A 14,767-nucleotide genomic window follows, 5' to 3' on the forward strand; every position below is an offset into this window, starting at 1 on the left:
TGATTGGTTGTCAAGTGTGTTGCTATGTCATAATTAAGGACAATTTGACCATCAGTTTACATCATCCCTTTATGTAAACCTGCTGGAGGTTATTGGTTGTCAGTCTATCAAAAGGCTAACACAGAAATATTGACTAATATTCACTCAGACAGTTAAAAATATCACATTTATCTAGTCTAAAACACATGATTTTGTTGTGGAGGAATTCAGAGTACCTAGTGAAAAACCACCGACGCACCAGTAGAACATAAAGCTCTACAGAGAAAGGTTCTGTCTGGGATCTGAACCCGGAACCTTCTTCCTATTGGATGGCAGTCCGAGCCCCTCCCACAAAACAAGGGTCACTTTTTTTTTTTTTTTCCTTTTCTCTCTGGCAGTCAATCTGTTCATACTCAACTTCCTTACAGCAGGTCACTGGGCCAAAAAGACTGATTTCCCATCATACATTGATTCTCCCCTTTGGAGGAGATGAGTCATATTCATCCGATGACGCATGTGTTCATATGTGTGAGGAAGATGCGTGTGTGTATATATGCGCGCGTGTGTGTGTGTGTAGCTCAGAGCATGAAACAGCTCAACATTTCTGAAGGTCCTCCAGAATGCATCTGCAGATGTGTTGGGTGTGTTTTCCCCTCTTTACAGAATTGTTACGCTACCCTGACGAAATACGCCGGGTTGCTAAGCAACAGCCCCACTTTCTGACATCATTTTGTCCTTCCTTGAAGACTTCCTGCGCTTTGACAGACAGCACCCCTGATTTCGCCTGAACATATTTGCGTGTGTGTGTGTGAGAGAGAGACAGTGTGTAAATGTCATGTTGAAAGCAGTACATGACTGAGGGAGCGTAACATTCAGGCTGTTATCTGTTTGCCAAATATCACCTACAATGTTTAATCACAGAAGGTGCTTATTTATTCTCCCATGTTAAAAATGCGTTTGTGCTGTGTTGTGTTGTAATGTTAGAACATTTTGCAAAGTTCTAACATTACAACACTACAAATGCTCTTGTGATTCCATGCGGCCAAAATAAATGAGCTCATCATTTTAACAAATTAAAGGGGCGGTTTTATGTGCTCTCCAGCCACATAATGCTATTTTACAGCACAATCAAGTAACTACGTTACCTTCAGTTGTAACATTAAAAAATTATATTTAGATCAAATATAATTTTCAAGCCGTAATTTAACTCCTTGAAAATTGGGTCGCTGTCTCTTTAAGAAGTTCCTGCTCTTTCTGAAACTCAGGAAGTCATCACAACATGTGAATAATTGTGAATAACTGAAATGGTAAATTATTGTATATTTTTTACATTTATCAATGTTTTGTATGAACTGTAATCAATTATGTGTATGATAAATTTGTCATCTGACATATATTTGAAAGATTTCTATGGTCTAAGATTTCTATGTTTTTTTGTTAATGGTGGATTCCAGAAACCATTGCTGAGTGTAAGTCCTAGACAATAAACACATACAAAATATAGACAAAAGTTGCACATATGCAACTCGCTGCTACTAATCTGACACCAGCTGAACGAGTTGCTTTAATGTCTGAGTGTATGCTGTGATTACTTTTCGCCAAAAGTCAACTAAAACCTCACAAGGACGCGATGAACGGTCATTAAAAATCACTTTCAAAAGTACTCAGACAGGCCGGCTTGTTGAAGCGCGGGGTTTATGAGGTTTTATACTGATCTAATTTATCATATTAATAACAGTTCCATCCAAAGTGTGTGACTACAATGTCAAAGTATTAGTGGAGGCAACACTTCAGCACTTCTTTCAGTTTCACAGCGCCTGTCTCTGGGAACGCACAGAAAGATTGGGCGTTTGAATGTTACACTTTAATTATGGAATAAAGAAGCTTTTGAACTGCTTTCATTCAACGCTATTGTATACGGAAAACTGACGGTAAGAAAAAAATAAAGGAAATCACTACTTTTCTATGTGGAAAAGAATGTTCATAGCAAAACACTGTGGTCTGGTAAAATATTAATCGAATCTTTAAAGCAACAAGCACGTCTGCATTAACAGTAGAACTCAAGTTAACTTTGTTTAACACTGCCCACGTCTGTTTAAAGATAAATCACATCATTATCACCAAATCATCACTAAGCCCATTTCTGTCAACCTAAAAAAACAGTTTAGATGCCATTTTTTGTTCTAGACGACATAAATTAAGATTTTTTTTTTTTACATTTGTGTTTTTTTGGGGTCTTTTTAAAAAAATACAAATCATAACTGTTGCTGATGTATGAAAGACACAGCGATACATACAAACTGGCAGCTAAGGACTGCTGTGATTTTGTTTTTGAATATCATAACCAATGCCTATATTGTCACTATTCGCTTTCTCTTCCATTTTCACGATGCCCATTAAAATCTGTATCAGGTGTTGGCATCAAGTTCAGCAAAAGTTGATGCAAATGGCCAATTGTACTGCAGCATGAACGCAGGAAACGTCCAGCCTGGTAGCTCAGAAAAATGTTGCGTTCAAGCGCTCCTTTTGTGACATTTGAAACATCGGTCTTGTGCTGCTGATTGCGTTTTGATATACGGCGCAGTTCCGTTCTGTTGGGGTCTCAAGGCCACGATCTCCAGTGTGAACTCAAGCGCTTCGTTGCCAAGTGTGAAGTAGCCTTCAGTCAAAGGTCAAATCCTGCCTCGAGTAGAGGAGTTGGGATTACCGTCTTGTTTGAAATTGATGGTGAAAATGAAGCAGTGGCGAGAGACAGACGGACGGATTTAGAGAGTCCTTAACTGCTAAAATGAGGCGCTGCTGCGGGCGGCGAGGAAAGAGATGGGCCGTTAAAGTTCTCATTTTCCCGACCCGTTTATGCTCTGACCCTCACCTGTGGCCGTTAAATGTGGACCGTGGCTGAAAGAGCTGGATCCTGACTGCAAGCAGCTGGAATTAGCTGGGTACGTATGGCGGCTGGACGCAGCCTGAGGCATCATGCTGAAATAATTAAGTCGGGGCGGTTTGGACAGCTGATCAAATGCCTCCTGGATAACTCCATTTAGAGATTTTCCGGGCACGTCCCACTGGAAAGAAACCCTGCAGAAGAACACCCAGAAGTAGTTGGAGAGAGTATTTATGGCTCTGACTGTTGGAAAGCCTCAGGATGTCCGATAATGAGGTGGAGAGGGATTTCTCTTTTGGACCTGTTACTCGGTGACCAGATCCGACATAAGAAAGGAAGACGACAGACGGACAGTTGACATTTCCTTGTGTTGACTTCTGACAGTTCAGACCAAAACACTCGACTCCTCTCTCTGGTCATGTGGTTTTTGCCTCTTTTGCAGTGATTTTTAAATTATGATGTCATTTTCCTTATGCAGCTTGAGGTCCTGCCAGCAACTTATTTAGTTGTTTTGAGGTCGATCTTTCAAAAAACCTAAATATTCAGGACTCAGACTAAATAGTTCAGTGGTTTGTTTCTTACTGTAGCAGAAAGGTTAACAAAACTGAAAAATGTTTTTTTTACTTTTGCTTTATAACTTCCTGCTGTTGCTATGTGGCATTTGCTGTTGCGTTGTGACTTCTTGTCGTTGCCTTGTGTCCTCTGTAGTTGTGTTGTCCCTTTCATGTTGCGTTGCGACTTGTTGCTGTTGCTTTCACACCTTCTGCTGTTGCGTTGTGTCTCTTTCCTGTTGCTTCACGTCTTCTTATTGTTATGTTGTATCATTTGTTGTTGCATTGTTTGCGCCGATAAACTATGATAACCTCTGTTGTTGTAATGTGCCTTTTTGCTGTTGCCTTGTGGCTTTTTATTGCTGCGTTGTAACATTTGAAGTTGCGTGTTGTGACTTTTGCTGTTGCCTTGCGGTTTTCTGTTGTTGCGTTGTGGCGTTTGCATCCCGTTGACCCTTCTGGGCCACAGTAGTCTCTTAGCAAACGCAAACAGTCGATGCTCTGAGAACAGTGTGTTCAGCCACAGCACACGCAGCCCAATATGAGGAGTCATGACAGCACAACACACAAATCCACCACGACCACTGGGGCTTTTGTTTACGCAGAACAGAACCGTCACTTTAACAGACTGACAAAGCCATCGGTTCTGGCAGTCGGTGCAGCAAACGCTGCGCCATGTTTTGCTTTACATCTCTTTACCGCCTCACCGTTAGACTCCGCTGCCCCGCATGTGAATCTGCCACGTTTCCCTGACAGCTGACTGGAAGGAGCAGGAGCGGGAGCGGGCCGATTCACCCCGCCTCACATTCTGAACGCCCTGATCTTTCCACTTGACACGACTAAACATCACAGGCCGGATTCAGTGGCGCACCGATATTATTGACAGAGGCCTTTCATGCGGCTCACAGCAGATAGTCTGTCACAAAGCCTGTTGACCGGCATATTGATTTGTGAAAGGGAGAAGGCGGCGAACAACAGAGGGCAGGGAGGGAGAAGCGGAGGGAGACAGACAGGAAGAGGAGGGAATGCGCTTAGGAGCTAACTGAGCCGTCCGATTGCGTCCTCGTTGACGGGGCTGCTGACAGAGGAGGGAAGATTGTCGGGGAAAACATCTGTTTTGACATCATTCAGAGCAGAACAGAAAGACAGGAGGTGGAAAACTGTGGGAAAAAGAACAACAAAAAACGAGTTGTTTGGAGAAATTCTGCTAAACACGGATGGAGGAAAAATGATGGAAAAGATTTCTGCCTGACATCATCTAACAGAAAACAAACAAAAAAAAAACTATAATCATGGACCTGAGCCAAAGTATCTCTTTTTCCTTTTCCCATCCTTTGTGTTCCAGCCCTTCTGTTTCTCATTCTCTCGCTTCATTCTGTCATTTCTTCCTACGATCAAATTCTCTGGAGAAGAACCAAAGTCTTTCAGAGCAAACAGAAAACAGCTGATAATCAGCGCAATTACCCTGTGCGTATAGGAGAGAGAGAGAGTGTGTGTGTGCGTGCGTGTGTGTGTGTCCAGGAAACATACCCGCAAAATCTCTTCAACGCAGCTGGAGTCGTTTGGCAGACTGACCTGGAGGAAAACAAAGACAGAAAGCCTGACTTTAACCAATGGTAATAGCAGTTTTGCATTGAAAACAGAACGATCAAAAGGAGAAAAAGTGCAGCAACGCGGCGAGAAGGCAGGTCCGTTCACAACACATCAGGTTCAGGTTTGACCAAACGTCTGAACGTTCCAGGTTTAGTGAGTCATGTCTCATGTAAAGCGTGGGGGGCTGACTGTGGAAAACGTAACGGGTTTGTGCCGTTTTCAGGGTTCAGAAGCCGTTTTAAAGTCTAGCTGTCAACCTCAAAGTAAAACTAAAAACTTCACACATTAACGCCACTTAGAGTCCATAACTGATCCATACGGTGCCTAAAACAAAAGCAGTCAAACTCCTGGGACTTTTTCATTTTTTACACAACGGCCACAAACTGAAATGTTTTTAGAGATTTTATATGGCAAAAAGCAGAGCGTACACTTGTCACAACAAGTAATCAATTACATGATAAATAAGAATGAGCTCAATAATTTCCATTGGCGTGATTGTTTCTCTATTTTGTTTAATTTTAACAAAGACTGGATGACAAACTGTTTCATTCTTTTGGTCTCAACTAGCCTCTTTTTTTTTTTTTTTTAAATGACAATTTTGTTTACAGAGACTTCATAAATCATTTTATTTGTTGTTTCTATTGTTTTGTATATCTATTTTGGATATTCCAGTGATAAATGTTTGTAGGAATTTAAATTTTATTGATCTTTGATCATGTGTTCTTGCATTATTTATACCATTACTATTATACTACTTCAAAATTGTTTTAAAAAAACAATATCATTGTTCGTCAAAATAATTTCTGGGACAATTCATCCAGAAAAATTTGTTACGGTGACAGGCCTACTAGTGCATGTGGTTTTCAAATATTCTTAGTGTTGCGTTTGTTACAATTATATCTGAAAGACTCTTGGTGTATTTTTCTACCAACTTTGCACAATTAACCACTGAACTTTTTTTTTTTAAAAAGTTGAAATAGCTAGCGCTCAGTCAGATTGAACCGCAGAGATTCTCGACTGGATTTACGTCTGAACTTTGACTTGGCCATTCTGGGTCAACCAATAATTTATTTTGATCTAAGCTCTTCCATTGCACCATTGGCTACATGTTTCAGGTTGTTGACGTCAACCTGAACCAGATTGTCCGTGCCTAGGAAAAAATACCACGTTTCACATCCAGTTGTTGGTCACCTGACTCGTGTGATGCGTTTTTGAAATACATCTATTTAAATGTGGCTGAAAACCACCTCATTCTAGCACAAAACCGTTTTATCAAACAAATGTGAGTTTCTTCAAAAATGACGTGTTTCTGTAAAGCTAGATTATTTTCGTACTGCTACTTTTTTCAGCGGGAAGGTGGAGCCTTCATATCTATTTCTGAGTAGCTGTGTTTCCATTACAAACGTCCACAAAACTTAAGTCTGCATTCCGCACAGTTTCACAATCGTGGCTTTTACATTAAATAAGAAACGCAATCGAAATCACGCGTGAATACATATGTTTACGCGATAAGTCGTTAAAAACATGCCACAGCATTATTCTCCAACCACTTCCTGTCGTCTTCTTCGTCTTTTCCGCCATTACTAACATCCTGTTTTTGATCAGGCAATGGAGACACTTTTTTCGATGCAAAAATAGTGTCTCCATTGCAGTTTTGCAAAATAAACCAATTTCAATACCAACATTTTATCGAAAAACATTTTTTTTTAATTGACGTCTTTTCATTGAGTGAATTTTTTTCCATAATTCCAGTTTGCGTAATTATATGGTCAATGCTTCACCATTCATTGGCCATTGGTATGAAAGGCTCATTGGTATGAAAGGCTCTACCAATTGAGCCTTCATAATTCAGCTGTCGTTGCTGTTTCCAGTTATATTCTGCAGATCTGAAGTTTTCCAGAGATGTTCCAAACGTAGCGGTAAACTCCTGTGTTTCCTATGTAGATTTTCCACCCAGTTCTCCCATAAAACCACTGAAAGGTGGCCAGAGCGTGAACAAAGCAACATGTGGACGCAGCTTCCAATCTTCTGAGCCGGTGAGGTCCGTTTATGCACGCAGAGACCACCTGAAAACCATTGAAATGTCAAGCTGAAAACAAGAAGTTCCCTTTCTTTGGGGTTTTGTAGGGGTACTATTAAAATTATGCAACTGGTTTCAATGTTATACAGCCACTGCTCTGTTTATTGACGTTTTCTTGCTGTGTTTTTTTATCTGAAGCGGTTTATAAAAACATGCATGCCATAAATAGTCTTCAAATTCCAAGAGGAGTTGTTTTTTTTAATTTTTATTACGCTTGTTTATCACTTCAACATGTGGAGAAATCCAAAAGCTCAGCCAAAGGCAACTTCGAGCTGCTCCACCCTGAGCAGTTCAGCCGAGGTCGAGGCGTTCATAAATTCCTGCGTGTTCATGTAAAGCCGTCCGGCCCCCTCACTGCACTGCCGTAAATTCACGACCACAGCTCAGTCCGTCTGATGCGACGGATGGATTGTTATCACTGCAATTAGGTCTTTAAATGCTAAACACCGGGGTTAGTGAATAATAAGGACGTGTGTTTAAAAAAAAAGAAAAAAGGAGCATTTCAGTTATTCAGATTTAGAAATGACTGCGGTTTGGCCCGTGTCATGTAAACCACAGGACACTTTTAGCTTGACAAGCAGAGGGCCAGCCTGGGGTTTGATTGGGAGGCAGAGAGGGAGTCTGTGTAAGTGGTCTGATTAACCAGCTCACTGGCTGCAGGCTGTTAATCTGTGTAAACATGGCGGCCACGTCCACAGAGCCCGTCTGATCATAAAAACACGACTGCATCCTCGGAAATAAATGAAGACAAACAACGTCTGAGAGCAGGAACCGTACAAGTTAACAACAGACTGTTTAAAGGTTAAGTTGTGAGAGCGCCTTACAGCAGCATTAATATTCCTCACAGGTGACCTACTGCATGTCCTTGGACAGGTTATACAAAACATGTTCATTACATTTTTTTTTCTTTTTAACATCATCATTCTTCAGGTCTGTCTGCTTTGAGCTGCATTCAGAATGAGTTGTTTTAGGGCATCTTGTCACTTTAAATCTGAATTAGCTGCTGCTAGCCACGCCCCCAAATCAACATTTACAGTTGTATGTGAGAATGGCTACAAACATACTACTAAGTCTCTTTGAAAAACAGAAGTAGAGCCTCCTGCACAACCAACAAGAATGCAGCAAATCAAAAACAAAACACTTGGCTTTTCCAGCAGCCATTGTATAGCGGTAAAACCAGCAGGAGCTTCACTTAGGTTCCTAGGTAACGACGCGGTGCCAGTCAGTTGTGACTTAGCAATCGAGACGTTTTCAGGACACCAAAACATATTTAATTATTGCCAAAAAAAAACATCTTGAGGTGTTTTTAGAAGTAGTAGATCAGATCAAATGTACAAAATGTGAGTTTTGCTAAATAGGCTCCCTTTAAACTTTCACAGTCTATCGCATTACGACCACAAACTGTGAAGCATTTTATTGGAATTGTGTATAATAGACCAACGTAAAATGGTGCATTATTGTGAAATGGAGGAAAAAATTATAAAAACAATCAAAAGAAAAAAAATCTGGGCAGCCCTAGCAGACTTCAGAGTTGGATAAGTGTTCACTTTTCAGCACTATAAATTTAAGCAGCGCTAAAAATTAATAGTGATGTTTAAAGCACATTCATATTTTTAGAGTGGCATAGTCAAAGTCCAGACCTAAATCCAATTGAGAACATGTGTCAACGCTTGACAGATTCTCTCCAATCAGACTGAGCTCCAAACTGTTGACTGTAAGAAAATACGGCAAAGTTCAAATGATGTTAATACTTTTGCAAGACACTGTTCGTATTTATGGACTCGGTGAAATATTAACATCTGCCCAGCTGGAAGTCTTTGCTTTCTTAGTTCAAACACAGTTCATTTCTGCTGCTCCGGCTCACCAAGCTGCTTTTCTTTTTAGTCCAAAACAAGCCATTATTGCAGCCGAGGGACCCGTGATCTTGTGTGATAACACTTTGGAAAATACATAAGAATCATCTCAATTGCAAAGAGGTCAATTCCAAAAAAAAAAAAAGTAACTGCAAACACATGCAGCTCTCCAGGTTAGATCCTTGTCTTGGATCTTGGTTCAACGACACGAAGGAAGACGGGAGACTGGGAAATCAGAACCTGTCTCAGTCTACGGCAATATAACCTTCGTCACACGCCATTACTAACAGCGCCAACGTGAACGGAGGGGCAATTTAGCCACCATGATGATGGGGGTGACATCATGTTCAGCCTTAAATCACAGCCTGCTGAAACAACAAAAGGCACTGCAGGCCAGGGGTTTGCGCCTGCTTGAGCTCACAGAATGAAAACCCATCTGTATGTTTTCTGGACAGGAGCCGTTATTCTACTTCAGCAGATTAATCACACAGACCTGAAGTCACAGGCGCTGGATGGAGACGTTTTCTTCCGACAGTAAACCTCAAACAGCAATCGAGAATCAGTTTTACCCAATAAATCTTGCTAACAATTTGCAATTGTTAGTAACACTGATTTGTGGACTAGAAAAGAGTTTAAAATGCGAGAAAACTACTAGTGGTTCCTCAAGGGCGTGTCCTCAGGTCACTTCTTCTTCAACATCTACACTTTTCCTCAAGACCGGGATGAAAAGGATTATAACCTTTTCTTAACCGTTATGACTCAAGACTATAATTCTGAGTCATCACAGAACAACTATCTCTTACAGCAGTGAGTAAGCATGTCCTTCATTTTGTTGAGTAGATAAAGCATAAAAACGCAGGAAAAATGAGTCAGTCTTGAAATCCAGAAAGGCTGGTTGAGCGTTCAACCAGACTAGAGGACGCCAAAAAATGGCAAAGCATCGCAGAAATATGGCTATAAACTTATAAATGTTAACATACTTAGAGTGTGTTACTAAATAAGCCTACTGTTTTCTTAAACAGGACGTCTGTTTAATAATGTCAGGAAGAAAATGGGTGAATCTTTAAATTTTTAGTAAGTTCTTAGTATATGTCTGTAAGACAGATACATTATATAAAAATATGAATGAATTCAGCTCATGTGTGCAGCTTAGTAAAAAAAAATCACACTCCTGCATAACTTGTGAGCTAATGAGGCCTTTATGTGTTTTCAGGAGCAGTATTTGTACGCCATAGTTACCTAAAAAGTCTGCAAACAAGTAAACTGCTTTAAACCGTCACTTTTATTGTGACCAAAGGAAAAGGAAGTAGCACAATCCTTGATTGACCTTTGTCCCAACCACTCGCCACACCTTATGTAAGTGCAACCAGACTGCACTGACAACACCACTCCTCAGTGTCGATGTTGTTACTGGGTGAAGAAGACGTAAAGTTAGCTATTTTCAACGAGAGATTCCAAATGAAACTAGAGGAAGTTGAGACATGTCAAAGACAGGCTGCAGTTTATTTAAGTCACAAGAGAGAATACTTGCATAACAGAAATATTTGTACACCATTTTATCTTTTTGAGTTTTGTCTGACATAAATACTATTGACTTTGGAAATGTTGTCAACCTTTGTAATTTGTAGTGGTTGTTGCACAAACTTCACTATTTGGTAATATTAGACAGCAAAGACCAAAGACAGTCAACTCCTCAACCTTTTCGTCTTTGATTTAAAATTGAGCTAATAGCGAAGCTGGAAGACTCCGCCCCCTCCGTTCGCCCATCGGCGTCATGCTGATCTCCGACCTCAGTGCTGGACCTCACCTGGCGCGTCCAATCATCAATCAAGCTCTGCATAAAAGGATCCACACCCAAGCCGTCAGCCAGTTCCCAGCTGCGTTCAACCCACCACCGCCCCTTCTCCCACATCCTTCGGCTCTCCAGGATAGCACCCTGTCCTGACCTCCGCCACCAGTGTCGGGCCCCGGGGAAGAGTATCCCTAATCAGTTATCAGGATGTTCATCGAGTTCACATCAAATCTCAGCTCAAATCATCTGTCGGGGCCCAAGCGCCAAAGAACTGATATTCATCCCTGTCATTAAAACTTTGAATTGTTCCTTTTTCTCCGTCTGAGTCTTTCCAGATTGAAATACGAATAAAACTGCCCAAAACCAAATAAAGTGTGAAAAAAATTTTTTTTTTGTTTTTTTATGTTGTTCTAATACCTTATTAAGTTACGGCTCTGGAGCGGAGAAACCAGAGATGTAAAAAAAAAAAAAATTAAAAATCGGAATCAGCAGGTGAAATAAAAAAACAATACGATTTAAATATCAGGAACCAGCAGAGATCTTTGCGCCCAAAAAGCTCTCTTCGTTTCACATCCGTAGTGTCAAGTTCAACGGGAGCAAGCTGCTACATTGCGACGTGAAATACTGTTGACACAGAAAAATGGAAACACAGGTAAGTTCAGGCTTGCTGCGTTGTTTTTGTTCTTTATCTGTCCTTCTGTTCATCTTTCTCCTCAACCATCCATTTTCATCCCCGCTGCGCTCCGGTTCGCCGGAGTGCATCGCTGACACTTTGTGTTCCTGATTCCGAGTGTATTATTATTAAGAACCGGGCCGCTCAGCGCTTCGAAAGAACCCGGAGCTCAGTGAATGCTAACCAGCTTTTAATGGACCTAATGGACAGGTGACTTTCACATGGTAAACGGGTGTGTGGTGCACAGGTTTCTCTTAATTGATGTTACTGCGAGATCACAGTTAATTTCAAGGACTGTAAGATAGGGAGAGCATAAAAGAGAAATGGGAGACGGCCGAGAGCTGCGACGTAAGTCTGGGGGAGGAAAAAGGACAAATTTCTGAGAGAAAATAGATACCAAAGAAAAATGAGTAAGGGGGAGAGCGGACCGGAGGGGCTATGGGGGGGTATAGCAGAGGCAATTTCTGAGGCAGAAATCCTTTCTCTCTGAAATAGCAGCTCAGATAGAAAAGATGTCCACACATGCAACACAGACACTAGCCGAAAGGCACTCGCTCAGTCCCATGTTGTTAGCCGAAAACATGCATCGACACAGTCCCGTTCCGGAAACCGCTCTGAAGAAAAATGGCTAACCTCGAAGAGCCTCGAGAAACGTCATCACATCGTCTAGTTGGTCCGGATCTGGATGCGTTTACGCAAACGTAAACGCGTTTAAGAGGAGCGAGGAGCACTTTGTGATTCCATAACAAGCAAGGGTCAAGACAACCAAAAGGGCTAACCAGTCATGAGCTGTTTATTCCAGACTGTCAAACGATGACATTTGGGCTTAGTTCTGGAAACAACAGAATCAAACAGATCCAGTCTTTGGAAAAGGTTCTTGCAGTCGAAACACAACTAAAGATCTCAAACATGCTCATCTAAAGCTCCTTCTCAACTCAGAATAAGTTGTGTGGTTTTGTTCAGTTTGTTCAGAAGAATTAGATCGAAATGGTAAATTTGATCTTTGTGCAAAAAAAAAAAAAAAAAAAAAAAGGGTCAACATTTCCACTATTGGACTGAGATTTATTGGTCCGCCAAAACACCTGCATCTCTGTTCAATTGAAGTACCGGTAATTTCTGGCGTGATTTGAACGCAAATGTGGAAGCAGGTGGACCAGAGACGTCTCCAAAAGCAGGGTGTTCTGGGTAAATGCAACCAAAACAAACTCTCGGGTCTAGGGCTGGCAGGGAAATGGCTACCAATGACAAAAGAGAAATCCTACAGCTGATAAAATCTGACGCCACAGCGGTTTTGCATTTTGTGAAGAAGGAAGTTGCGCTCATGTCTTCTTCAGTGTTTATTAGTGCAGCGCTGCCACAGGTGAGGAGGGGAACGGGTTTTTTCAAACAGTTTGGATTGACTGAGACAGTGCAGAGTGAAAGTGAACCACACCGGCTGAAAATGTAATGTTGCAACTTTGGCCCCCAGTCGAACCAAGTCTACCGAGCTATCAGGTGTGAAAACACCCTTAGTTTCCAGTTCATTTTTTTGGTATGCATCTGAGTTCAACTGTACATTCACAACCCCCAAAGCAAACCGGACTTTATAGGCAAAACCAATTAGAGTTCGATCAAAGTGGACCAAACAGGGCTGGTGTGAATGTACCCTTAGATCACAATGGTAATTGTCAAAAACAACAATGCACACTTACAGTAAATCTCAAAGATCATTTGCTTTGTAATGACTGTATCGTTAATATAATCAGGCCGTGACCACAGTGGACCGAATGCAGTTATAATTGTCTGCATCTAAAAGAAAAAGCTTGCTTTCTTCTTAAATAAAAATCCACCGTGATTATGGCCTGACGCTGCATTCGGATTTACTGAATGGGTTCCGTTTATTATATTAATTTGTCACATCAGCGAGGGGCCTGTTTACACTCCACAAACAGTCACCTATAAAATTACATAACAAACACAATTTAATGCGATTCCTCTCAAAATGCTTCTCTTCCTTTCTCTTCCCTCTTCCTTTTCATGTTTCAAAATGCACCGGAGTGTCTTGTTTCCTTTTGTGTGGGAATTAAATATCATTAGGAGGTAATTACACTAATGTGTTTAAGACTAAAGAAACGGGCACCCCCCCTGATCTCTGTTTTTGAATGTGCAAAGAGAGGGAGATGAATGCCTCACTGAATGCATGTGGGTTGACAAAATACGGGAGATTGAAAACACCCCCAAAACACGCGCAATCTATTCATATTTACAATAACTGGGAGATAATTATGTTCCGCGAGGAGATTGGCAGCGACGGGAGATAAAAGAGGGCAGAAAGGAGGATAATGTGCAGAGGGAGAGAAAGACGGGAGTCAAACAGAATCAAATCTGAGAGCCAGACGAATGCAAACATGTTCCGAGGGCTATTAGCATATCCGCTCGTATTTCTGCTTCACTGTTTCTTTTTTGGTGGATAATCTCACTGTAAAATAAGAGAAGGTTTACTGTGTTGTCAGAATTACACAAAGTATCCAACTTCCATCTTTTAATGCAGCTCTCTGAGGCCAAAAAAGCAGAAAAGCCTCCTCTGCTCTGCTGTCATGAAAAAAATACCAAAGTCAAATGAAGACTGCCAATCATCCAGACAGCGTGATTGAAGTTTGGAGTCCTCTATGGCTCAGAGCCGAGTCCAACACGGTTTGGAAAATCTTCAAGGATTTTTTTTCTTGTCCATGGGCTCCTCGTTTATTCGGTTTCATCTGCTTCTTTTATCATCCATATTTCAGCTGTTTACAGAGCTGAAGTGACCGCCGTTGCTGGGATTACCAGCATGCTTGATAGATCACAAGCATCGCCTCAGAGGAGAATGTGTGTGTGTGTGTATGTGTGCGTGTGTGTGTGTGTGTGTGTGTGTGCGTGCGTGCGTGTGCCACATGTTTATGTAGGAGTTGACCCGTCTGACAATCTAAAGATTGAGTCCACTGAAGTCAGTTTAGCACACACGGGCCTCCCCCAGACAGGGTGATCTATACTCATAGTCTCCCAATGAACGTAATCTTTTCCTCCTAGATTGGATGACTTTCCTTCATCGTATTACAGCCATTACAACCGTATGCAACGCTACGACCGCCCTTCGAGCTAAAAGAGAAGCTTTCCACAGCTTGGTTACAGCATAACTACAGACAGCACTCAGAGCAAGTAGCAGAGAGTGCTTACTGAAACACTGGATTAGGGAGAAGGTTGTAAAAACACGTGATTATGGCTGCCACTACATCAGCGCGTCCGATGCATAATGAAGTCGATTGTTTTCACTCAAGCCACTTCTTGACCCAGCATGGGGGAGATGAAAATTTGTTTTCAAGAGGCCGAAGTGATATTTACATTTA

The 14,767-nt window shown here is 41.4% G+C and overlaps 1 protein-coding gene across 1 annotated transcript in view; it reads right to left on the minus strand.

Moving 5' to 3' along the window:
* Nucleotides 1-1,787: 1,787 nt before the first annotated feature.
* The window catches only part of LOC106928922 (ALF transcription elongation factor 2), a 111,985-nt gene continuing 99,005 nt past the window's right edge, over nt 1,788-14,767 (minus strand). Inside the window, exon 5 of the mRNA XM_088009205.1 lies at nt 1,788-1,802. Coding sequence (XP_087865331.1) covers nt 1,788-1,802 — 15 coding nt within the window. The remainder of the gene's footprint in view (nt 1,803-14,767) is intronic.

The sequence above is a fragment of the Poecilia mexicana genome, unplaced genomic scaffold (assembly GCF_051168715.1).
Source record: "Poecilia mexicana isolate PSO_F unplaced genomic scaffold, ASM5116871v1 scaffold_10, whole genome shotgun sequence".
NCBI lineage: Eukaryota > Metazoa > Chordata > Actinopteri > Cyprinodontiformes > Poeciliidae > Poecilia > Poecilia mexicana.